This window comes from Channa argus, chromosome 3, assembly GCF_033026475.1.
Source record: "Channa argus isolate prfri chromosome 3, Channa argus male v1.0, whole genome shotgun sequence".
NCBI classification, from domain to species: domain Eukaryota; kingdom Metazoa; phylum Chordata; class Actinopteri; order Anabantiformes; family Channidae; genus Channa; species Channa argus.
In genome coordinates, this window is record NC_090199.1 from 19,748,226 (window position 1) to 19,760,219 (window position 11,994).

Genomic DNA, 11,994 nt, shown 5'->3' on the forward strand with positions numbered 1-11,994 from the left:
TCATAGACGGCAAAAAACTAATCATACAAATATTCATAATAATTATTGTACATCAGCTGTCAGCCCACAGAGTAATACATCAACTCTCCTAACTGTACTTAACATGTTACAGTTGGAACCATGTTTCTAGCTGTAAGCGTGTAGGAGTAGTAGCATGTCAAAACAACTAACATAAACATGCTGATAACTGACCACACGGTGGCGCTAGAGAGCCCACACTGTAACATGTGAAGCATTTCATCATGGGGCATCATGGGTCAAAGTTTCATAACAATATCACGCATAGTTTCCGAGATATAGCCGTGTGAAGATTGCTCTCATAGACGGCAATGCAAAATAAAAATCATACAAATATTCATAACAATTATTGTACATCAGCTGTCAGCCCACAGAGTAATACATCTACTCTCCTAACTGTACTTAACATATTACAGTTGGAACCATGTTTCTAGCTGTAAGCGTGTAGGACTAGTAGCATGTCAAAACAACTAACATATACAGGCTGATATCTGACCACACGGTGGCGCTATAGAGCCCACGCTGTAACATGTGAAGCACTTCATCATGGGACAGCATCCCACAAAGCTGCATCATGCTACCATGTGTAGTTTTTGAGATATTGCAGTTTAAACATCACTCCCATAGACTTTCCATTCAAAAAAAATATCATATTAATATTCATAATAATTACAGTACATTAGCTGACAGCACATAGGGTAGTGAGCACACCTCTCCCAACCATGCTTAACATATTACAGTTGGAACCATGTTTGCAGCTTTTAGCATTCAGGACTTACAGCACGCCGAAAAACGGGCGGAAGAATTAGAATGGGCATTTCCTACAGAAAATGCGTGTGATTGCTGAAAGCCAGCCGCCGCACCTGCTGCAGCCATCGCCGAATCTGCAGCTCTGAACGTTGTAGAAGCGACAGGCAACACTGTAGCATGTGTAGTTTTTTAAAATATTGAACAACTAGTGAAAGCACATGAAACAATGAAGAAGTTTTCAATTGCTATTCACCAACTCTCCAGCAGATGGCAGCCTGTCCAAAGAAATCAACTGTTGCCATCTTGCCCTCTCAACACTAATGAAGTTCTGAGGATAAAATACCAAAAAAAAAAAAACACCCACATTAGCACCCCCCAGTGGAGAAACCTTTAACATGCGTGTTTAGGGCAGTGTCCTGCACATATTAGTAAAGTTTCATTCAAGTCAGTCATTGCATTAGCTTAAAAAAAAAAGATCGAAACAGTTGCAGTACCGCGAACGGCCGCCAGGTGGCGCACGTGGTAGTACTAAAGGCCCTGTACAATATAGAAGTGAAATCAGAAAGAAAAAAAAATTGTTTTGAATTAAAAAACGAGTTAAATAACTGACCACACGGTGGCGCTAGAGAGCCCACGCTGTAACATGTGAAGCATTTCATCATGGGGCAGCTTTCCTGAAAGTTTCATAACAATATCACGTGTAGTTTAGGAGATAGAGCCGTGTGAAGATTGCTCTCATAGACGGCAAAAAACAAATCATACAAATATTCATAATAATTATTGTACATCAGATGTCAGCCCACAGAGTAATACATCATCTCTCCTAACTGTACTTAACATATTACAGTTGGAACCATGTTTCTAGCTGTAAGCGTGTAGGAGTAGTAGCATGTCAAAACAACTAACATAAACATGCTGATAACTGACCACACGGTGGCGCTAGAGAGCCCACGCTGTAACATGTGAAGCACTTCATCATGGGACAGTAGTAAACAAGGTTTCATAACAATATCACGTGTAGTTTAGGAGATATAGCTATGTGAAGATTGCTCCCATAGACGGCAATGCAAAGTAAAAATCATACAAATATTCATAATAATTATTGTACATCAGCTGTCAGCCCACAGAGTAATACATCATCTCTCCTAACTGTACTTAACATATTACAGTTGGAACCATGTTTCTAGCTGTAAGCGTGTAGGAGTAGTAGCATGTCAAAAAACGCTCAAAAACATGCTGATAGCTGACCACACGGTGGCGCTATGGAGCTCACGCTGTAACATGTGAAGCACTTCATCATGGGACAGCACTTCACAAAGCTGCATCATGCTACCATGTGTAGTTTTTGAGATATTGCAGTTTAAACATCACTTCTATAGACTTTCCATTCAAAAAAAAATGCATATTAATATTCATAATAATTACAGTACATTAGCTATCAGCACACAGGGTAATAGCACACCTCTCCCAACCATGCTTAACATGTTACAGTTGGAACCATGTTTACAGCTTTTAGCACTTAGGACTTTTAGCATGCCGAAAAACGGACAGAAGAATCCGGAATAATAATAATAATAAAATTAAATACTGGAAACAACAATAGTGTGATTGCTTTCAGCAATCACACTAACTAGAATGGGCATTTCCTGCAGAAAATGCGTGTGATTGCTGAAAGCCAGCCGCTGCACCTGCTGCAGCCATCGCCGAATCTGCAGCTCTGAACGTTGTAGAAGCGACAAGCAACACTGTAACATGTGTAGTTTTTTAAAATATTGAACAACTAGTGGGTTGCAGTACCGCAAACGGCCGCCAGGTGGCGCACGTGGTAGTACTAAAGGCCCTGTACAACATAGAAGTGAAATCAGAAAAAAAAACAATTTTTTAGGAGTTAAAAAACGAGTTAAATAACTGACCACACGGTGGTGCTAGAGAGCCCATACTGTAACATGTGAAGCATTTCATCATGGGGCAGCATGGGTCAAAGTTTCATAACAATATCACGTGTAGTTTCCGAGATATAGCCATGTGAAGATTGCTCTCATAGACGGCAAAAAACTAATCATACAAATATTCATAATAATTATTGTAAATCAGCTGTCAGCCCACAGAGTAATACATCAACTCTCCTAACTGTACTTAACATATTACAGTTGGAACCATGTTTCTATCTGTAAGCGTGTAGGACTAGTTGCATGTCAAAACAACTAACATAAACATGCTGGTAACTGACCACACGGTGGCGCTATAGAGCCCACGCTGTAACATGTGAAGCACTTCATCATGGGACAGTACTAGACAAAGCTGCATCATGCTACCATGTGTAGTTTTTGAGATATTGCAGTATTAAGATTCCTCTCATAGACGGCAATGCAAAAAACAAATCATACAAATATTCTTAACAATTATTGTACATCAGCTGTCAGCCCACAGAGTAATACATCAACTCTCCTAACTGTACTTAACATATTACAGTTGGAACCATGTTTCTAGCTGTAAGCGTGTAGGACTAGTAGCATGTCAAAAAACGCACATAAACATGCTGATAGCTGACCACACGGTGGCGCTATAGAGCCCACGCTGTAATATGTGAAGCATTTCATTATGGGACAGCATCCCACAAAGCAGCATCATGCTACCATGTGTAGTTTTTGAGATATTGCAGTTTAAACATCACTCCCATAGACTTTCCATTCAAAAAAAAATTCATATTAATATTCATAATAATTACAGTACATTAGGTATCAGCACACAGAATAATACCACACCTCTCCCAACCATGCTTAACATGTTACAGTTGGAACCATGTTTACAGCTGTTAGCACATAGGAGTTTTAGCAAGCCGAAAAATTGGCGGAAGAATACGGAATAATAATAAAACTAGAATGGGCATTTCCTACAGAAAATGCGTGTGATTGCTGAAAGCCAGCCGCCGCACCTGCTGCAGCCATCGCCGAATCTGCAGCTCTGAACGTTGTAGAAGCGACAGGCAACACTGTAGCATGTGTAGTTTTTTAAAATATTGAACAACTAGTGAAAGCACATGAAACAATGAAGAAGTTTTCAATTGCTATTCACCAACTCTCCAGCAGATGGCAGCCTGTCCAAAGGAATCACCTGTTGCCATCTTGCCCTCTCAACACTCATGAAGTTCTGAGGATAAAATACAAAAAAAAAAAAAACACCTACAATAGCGCCCCCCAGTGGATAAACGTTTAACACGCGTGTTCAGGGCAGTGTCCTGCACATATTTGTAAAGTTTCATTCAAGTCAGTCATTGCATTAGCTTAAAAAAAAAAGATCGAAACAGTTGCAGTACCGCGAACGGCCGCCAGTGGTAGTACTAAAGGCCCTGTACAATATAGAAGTGAAATCAGAAAAAAAAAAAAAAATTTTTTTGAATTAAAAAACGAGTTAAATAACTGACCACACGGTGGCGCTAGAGAGCCCACGCTGTAACATGTGAAGCATTTCATCATGGGGCAGCATGAGTCAAAGTTTCATAACAATATCACGTGTAGTTTCCGAGATACAGCCATGTGAAGATTGCTCTCATAGACGGCAAAAAACTAATCATACAAATATTCATAATAATTATTGTACATCAGCTGTCAGCCCACAGAGTAATACATCAACTCTCCTAACTGTACTTAACATGTTACAGTTGGAACCATGTTTCTAGCTGTAAGCGTGTAGGACTAGTAGCATGTCAAAACAACTAACATAAACATGCTGATAACTGACCACACGGTGGCGCTAGAGAGCCCACGCTGTAACATGTGAAGCACTTTATCATGGGACAGTAGTAAACAAGGTTTCATAACAATATCACGTGTAGTTTAGGAGATATAGCTATGTGAAGACCATGTTTCTAGCTGTAAGCGTGTAGGAGTAGTAGCGTGTCAAAAAACGCACAAAAACATGCTGATAGCTGACCACACGGTGGCGCTATGGAGCTCACGCTGTAACATGTGAAGCACTTCATCATGGGACAGCATCCCACAAAGCTGCATCATGCTACCATGTGTAGTTTTTGAGATATTGCAGTTTAAACATCACTCCCATAGACTTTCCATTCAAAAAAAAATTCATATTAATATTCATAATAATTACAGTACATTAGCTATCAGCACACAGGGTAATAGCACACCTCTCCCAACCATGCTGAACATATTACAGTTGGAACCATGTTTACAGCTTTTAGCACTTAGGACTTTTAGCATGCCGAAAAACGGACGGAAGAATCCGGAATAATAATAATAATAAAATTAAATACTGGAAACAACAATAGTGTGATTGCTTTCAGCAATCACACTAATTAAATACTGGAAACAACAATAGTGTGTTTCAGCAATCACACTAATAATAATAAAGAAAAGGATCTCAATAGTGTGAGAGCTGCGTTACAGCTCTCCCACTAATAAAAGATTTTGAGTGGGAGTGGTAGGGGTGTAAAGAAAAGACTGTATGCCTGCAAATCCTGAAAAAACCTGGAAAATAACCAATACAGACAGACAACATACATGTGTTTAAATTTTAGTCAACCAACATTATCTTAGTTAAAGATAGCCACATAACCAACTTGTGTCAGATGTCTATTGTACCTGACACATCTTCAATTTCTACTTTTGAAGAGATAAGGAGGAAAGCTTTGTTTTCACAAACAGTGCTTACCTGCACTATAAAATCTATAGAGAGCAAGGTGCAATGCACAATGTGTAAACAGTGAGCTGCAGTTTATTCTAAGATGAAGAGGTCAGACAGAAAACCAAGAGTCAATAGTGCTTACACAGTGTTCAGCCTCATAAGCCCGAATCTAAACTCAGCAAGTGGCTTGGGTTATGCCCTGAAGGGCCTATCTTGTAGTTTATTGTGCTTTTATGTGCAGAGGTAGCAGGCTTTTATTATTCCAATCTACTTATTAGACTGGTCCCAGGGTGTGGTATGCCTACTACTTTGCAATCTCTCTCTCTCTGTACATGTATAACTGTCTAGATATATGTATAATTCTCCTTGCCTCAGACTCACTGGCCTGAACTTTTTTCCCTCTCTCTTTACCTCCCCTGACTCCCTATGTCTAGGCACAGGAAGTGCTTACATTGGTTCTTTCTTTATGCTGTCGTCAGCCTTAAGACAGAAACACAACACAAGCTAGATATAATATCTAGCAGAGCTGGGTTGATGAACAAGTAAGTATTGAAGGGATATAAATATTCTCTCTCTCTCTCTCCATTTCTTCTTTTCCCTTAGGGGCATATAGCAAGATTTAAAAAGGACTAGGTCCAGCACTGGTGCCTTCACCTTTTTCTTTTAATTTATTCCTTCCTCACCATCTGTGACAAGCTTGATTCTTAAGTTCCTCCTTAACATCTCCTTTTCCCCTTTCAGACTCCATTTTTATCTTTTTCCTCCACCCCACAAACATCCATTCTAATTAGCTCTAAGGAAAAGGAAATAAGAAAAAACATAATTTTATGGACTTTGTTACTAAATAAGTTTTGTCATAAAGCCCTCCCTTACCTGAAGTCAGTCAACTTGCAGGCATCATAATAAAATATTTAAAGGTATACTTGAGTGTCCTGAGTTGTTGAGAGTTTTCTTCCCCTCATTAATTTCTCCTCTTACAAGCTAGAAGTATGGAAACTTATGCATTGAGTCCTTTCCATCCTTGCACAGGCAGTGCAGACTCAACTATATATATATGCTCATACATTTATGAGACTTAGTGTTTTGGTCTTATTTGAATTTGAAATAAAACAAAGTAACTGACTTCAGCTCTACTTGAGGGCTTTTACTTTGAGGCAGATGTTAAAGTTGACATATTAATCCTTGCTTGATAAAATTATTGGTTTCTGCTCCCAAAAAAAAAAACCCAAACCATTTCCAATTTAGTAACCTGGATGCAATCTAACAATGCATTTAGTGCACCATTTGAATCTGGCCATAATGATTAAGTAGCAAGTGAGTCAAAAACAAGAAACAAGATGAGGGCAAACAAACAGAGCAACATTTAAAAAGTTTCGAAAACTGATTAGTCAAGTAAATACTGATTAAGCAAATGAACATGTGACTGTCTGAATTTTTGGGGACAGAATTATTTATAACTTATAGCACGTTTCAAGTTCAAGCACACAGTGCCCTGGGCAAGACAAAGTGCTGCTTCACCATTTTGTCCATTTCCAGCTAAATACGTTCTTCCTCCTCCTCCTCCTCCTCTGTCATGGCCCCAGGCTGGCAACTGGGAAAGTACATTATAACCCCTCAATATCTCTCCTGTGGCTCATCGAAAGTATGTCTGCATGCGTGTATGCGTGCCTACTTGGTATGGAGTCAGATGACTCAGACAGAAGGTACTGAAGTTAAACATTGGCAGACAAAATATTTAATGGAAAGGTTTTAAAGACAATTTTCTCAGTGTCAGAGAAGCAAACTAATACAAGTTGGGATACGTACTTTTCTATCACTCATTAGATAATGTACTGTAGAGGTGTCCTTGAGCTGGTCGTTGCCTAACAGCAGACTGTGGCTATAATGGGCAGCTCCCTGGTGTACTTTTCTGAATGTGAAGCAAGGCATTGCAGAAAATAAGCACTCATGTTAGCAGACTAACCCTATGGGTAAAAACGGTTAAAAATAGGAATTTAATACATTATTCATTAATTATTATAAAACTGACGTTTTAAACTCTGGATTTCAACTGTTTGAGGTTCTACAATTTCATGTCTGTCATCCACAGTGCAATTTTTTTTTTACAGATTTTGATAAAAAAAAAATGCCCTGTAAGGTCTTATTACAATTTGAATTATATATATTTGACAAAAAGTACCTATTCATAATTGATTATTTTTCCTTTTAGAACCTTAGTACAAATTTTCAGTTAAGCCTTGACATAATGTACATTAGTACTTTTATGGCTTTTTATCCCAATATTTCTGTACTGTTTAACATGATTCTTGCATAGGTGGTATCGGGGTAACTAACTGTAATGTGTGGTGCTGTTGTAGTGCACAGGCTGCTTCTCTACATGCTGACAGAAATTGCATTGTTGCGTGGGAATTAATTTACCATTTTTTGCGGTTCTTGAAGAAGTATATATTGTACAACAGAAGCATTTAAAGCACATTAAATAGTCAGTTGTATTAAAATTTAAGGGGGGTTGATTGGTTCACAAGTAGGCTCATGCACTGAAAGAAAAAATCCCACACTAAAAATGGTGGGAAGCCTTTCAGCAGGCATTGCAGTGTTGCAAGCCGTCTTTAATAAGTAAATAGAGAAAGCAAAATTTGTTATGGAAAGGAAAAATAACCCCAATATGATGATAGGTATCATATCACCAGAATCTTGCCACTTCACAGCCACAGGCTTCATGCTAGAAGATTTTGATATTCTTCCTTTTCTACTTTTCATTGCATTCACTGAACTCTAATAAATGTTTGTCCATGATTAAAACTAATTTTTCACATTCAGTAAATTTCCACTGTGGTCCTCTAAATTGTCTAGCCAGAGGTTGCTCAGAAAACCTTCTGTGGTTGTATCCTGGCTTGGCAGAAAATAATGTGGGTCAGGTCGGTAATTACAGCCAATCAGGGCAAGAAACAGTGGTGTCTGTGTGTGTTTTGTTTTTTAATCAAACTTGATAGTTTGATAATGTTTGTTGTAGACATTAGCTGGGATGATGGTGACAGAACTGTAAAGTATGCAGCAGCCGTGCCTCCAATTTATTTTGTAGCAGTAGCAACTACTTTTTCTTTTCCTTTGGGCTGTTCCCTTTCATGGGTCACCACAGTGAACCATGTGCCTCCATCTAACCCTGTCCTCTGCATCCTCTTCTCTCACAACAACTAACTTCATGTCCTCTCTCACTACATCTATAAACCTCCTCTTTGGTCTTCCTCTAGACCTCCTGCCTGGCAGCTCCAACCTCAGCATCCTTCTACCGATATATTCACAGTCTCTCCTCTAAACATGTCCAAACCACCTCAATCTGGCCTCTCTGACTTTATCTCTAAAATATCTAACATGAGCTGTCCCTCTGATGTCCTCATTCCTGATCCTCTCCATCCTTGTCACTCCCAAAGAGAACCTCAACATCTTAAGCTCTGCTACCTTCAGCTCTGCCTCCTGTATGTATCTGTATCAATGTATCTGTATCAATGAAAACCAAGTACACAAACACCTCTCTTTATGGCACAGTTCAATAGCAGTATCTTCCACAATGATCATACAGCAGCTGAATCAGCTCCACTAAAACAGCTACAGCACCTGAACTGAACATTATCACATGAATTGAAGCTTTATTCTAGGACTTGGATTAACTGACTTCCTATTAGTTGTAGGTGTCCCTAATAAAACTGAAAAGTAAGTGAAAATTATTTCATTTCTGCAACAGCACATACAACAACATAGAATGAATGGTTACCTTAAACATACTCTACAAAAAATAAATAGTAGTCCTCCCCCAGAACTTGCTCAGATGTTAGATTTGTAGTAAATTGATTTTAATAGTTAACGTACAGTGGCCTACATACAGTCAGCTGTCAGTAAAACGTGTTCAGAGTAAGTAACAATCAGCCATGACAGTGGATAAGACATCACAGGCGGCAATGTCCTTCTAATAGATCTACTTGTGGAACCTTTGTGCTGCTAAACTATTTTTATTTACTTTTTATTCACCATTTGCACTGGTGAATGTACAGTAACAATATAAAGTGTGGAAAGAAAAAGGAGACAGTACCATGGGTGCTATTCTCACTCAATCCTAAATTTAAGTACCAACATAACACATCTGGTTAAGTCACTGACGCTAATGCACCTAAACATTTTTTACAAAGAAATGCTTTAATTCTTAGTCTCAAAATGAAAGTGAAATTCTGGATCATATTGGATATGGCTGCAGAATTTTTTATTAAATAGGCAGCTTGAGCACAGACATCAACAAATTAAGATGAATTAAAAATGTCAATTAGTGGTCAATATACATGTGTGGGAGTAATATATTACTATATATTACCTAGGCTGTCGCTAAATATTTATGATTTAAAGGGCAACTTCACCAATTTGCAACTTGCTTTCTATGGCTTTACTTTAACCTGTAAATGCATATTAATGCTTTTAAATGTCCCTCGGACTTTCCTGTATTAAAATGTTTCTCTGCTTCTAGCTCGAAAAACTCCTCCAGATGATATCACCCAGAGGAGTTTTTCATCAGTAGAACTTCAGATGATGTCATCTGAAGGACCTCTGGAAAAGCAGGTTGACCACGATTATAACCTCCATAGTGTTAGCAACCAGATGACATAATCTGAACTGAAGGTTCCTCCAAGAGTTGTCATCTGGCATCGTTATATTGAAGGATAACAGCCCATTGTTACACTGCAAAGTGTCCAGATTTTCTAAATGCAAACCAAATGTTAAGTGAAACAGGCCAAGGGGGTGATGGGTAAGGGGAATAAAGCAGTGTGATTCACACTTTGTATCTTCACTCCATTCTGCAGTTTGATGCGCGAAGCTACAGTGTTGTATACAGACACCGGCACAAACACCCCTGCCATTGAACTAACAGTGTTGTCAAAAACAAAGCAGGACAGGTGACCCAGTGTGTTTGGACTTTTTATTTATTTTGAGTAATGTAAAGTTAACCTGCTCTGATATCACAGATTATGTTAATGTCAGATGCCAGTTAAGGTACCAGCTGTTCAATGTCATCCCAAAAATATTCTGCTCTCCCTTACTGTCAGACCTCTTCACTCTTTGTACACTTTGGTGCGGCAATTTATTTTTCTTCAGTCAGTCTAAACTTTGTAAGCCCTAATGACAAAAGGTTTTTGTCCTTGAACTATTTGATGCTGAAAGATTGCTCTTATTTAAAAAAAAAAAAAAATTCCGACATCAAATTGTGCTCATGTCTGCATAAAGTGCAACCCATAAAGACCAAGAAACAGAAGAAGATTTTAAATCCCTCTGCAGGGGTTGGATAACCTGCTGGATGATCATATCAGTAACACTCCAAGACTCAGAATGATTAGATGGAAGACGCTTTGAGTAAAATGCATAGGACCGTGAGTATAATGTACACTATTATTATTGTCACCGATGGCATATTTACACGTCACCCCATCCCGTTCAGTACATACAAATTAACAAACACAACACATGAATAAACAATTCCTTCGGGTCAGTGACAGAAATCGAGCTAGCAAGCCAAACAGGGTCCCCCTGACTCAACTACCATGTATAGTGAAATGCAGAGTTTTGTCAAATCCGAAACGCAGCTAGCAAGCATCTTGACGCGGTAAAGCTACAAGAAAAGCGAGACACATCACTTCCTGCACTTACGTTTATCAAAATAAAATCCTAATTCACGACAGTGCTGTATTTTATTACGTTAGTGAAAGATCATCTCAAAGCATTGTAAGAATATAAGTGTAATCACAAGGAATATTTAAGTGGTTCTCTCACACAGTGTATTCATATTTTACACCAAACTCTAGCTTACTAACAGGAGACTTGCACTAGCTACTTAGCTTGCTGTGGCTGACCCTGTAACGTTATGTAGCTAACGTTAGCTACGCTTGTCATACGCATAAAACAAAACAACTTGGTCAATGCTTAAAAAACAAATTCTAAGTAATGTCTATTTCATTTACATCACACGAGTAGCAATGACTGTCAACAAAAGAATAGCGTTAGGTAACCGCAGCTAAGCCCTGACTAACTTCCTGTCAAGAGCTAACTAAGTCTGATTTTCTTAACGAACACCGGTACGTTCAACCTGCACACCTCTTTCTTTGAGGAGCATAATTAGTTTTGTTGAAACTTTCATTCGAGCAGCTATAACCTTACCTCTTTCTTCTTCTGCCCTCCCCCGGGCGGCAGGCACAGCAGCAGGAGAAAAATAAGGGACAAAACCGACAGGTTAGCGAAGGATTTACCCCAAACAGACGCCATGACGGAAGGATGCTGTAACTGCCAGAAACGTCTCCACCAAGGGATTGGACTCCGAGTCGGCCAATCAGCGAAAAGAAGCGCAAGAGCCTTTGGGTATTGTAGTTTTTAGGGCTGACAGCGCATGAACATTAAAGAGTGAAGACTACATGATACTACACTATATGTACATCTTGAGGGCAGACCCTTGGCAAATGCTAACTTACCGTGTGGTTTACAAATGTGTAATGTGACACTGCATGCGTTATACATATTATATATAATACGTTTTATTTACTATTGTTT

General features: G+C 38.9%; 1 protein-coding gene across 1 annotated transcript in view; it reads right to left on the reverse strand.

Annotated features, from left to right (window-relative positions):
- The window catches only part of tusc3 (tumor suppressor candidate 3), a 79,005-nt gene extending 67,239 nt beyond the window's left edge, over positions 1 to 11,766 (reverse strand). Inside the window, exon 1 of the mRNA XM_067498079.1 lies at positions 11,608 to 11,766. Within this exon, the coding sequence (XP_067354180.1) occupies positions 11,608 to 11,712 (105 nt within the window). The 5' untranslated portion in view covers positions 11,713 to 11,766. The remainder of the gene's footprint in view (positions 1 to 11,607) is intronic.
- Between the last annotated feature and the right edge of the window lie 228 nt (positions 11,767 to 11,994).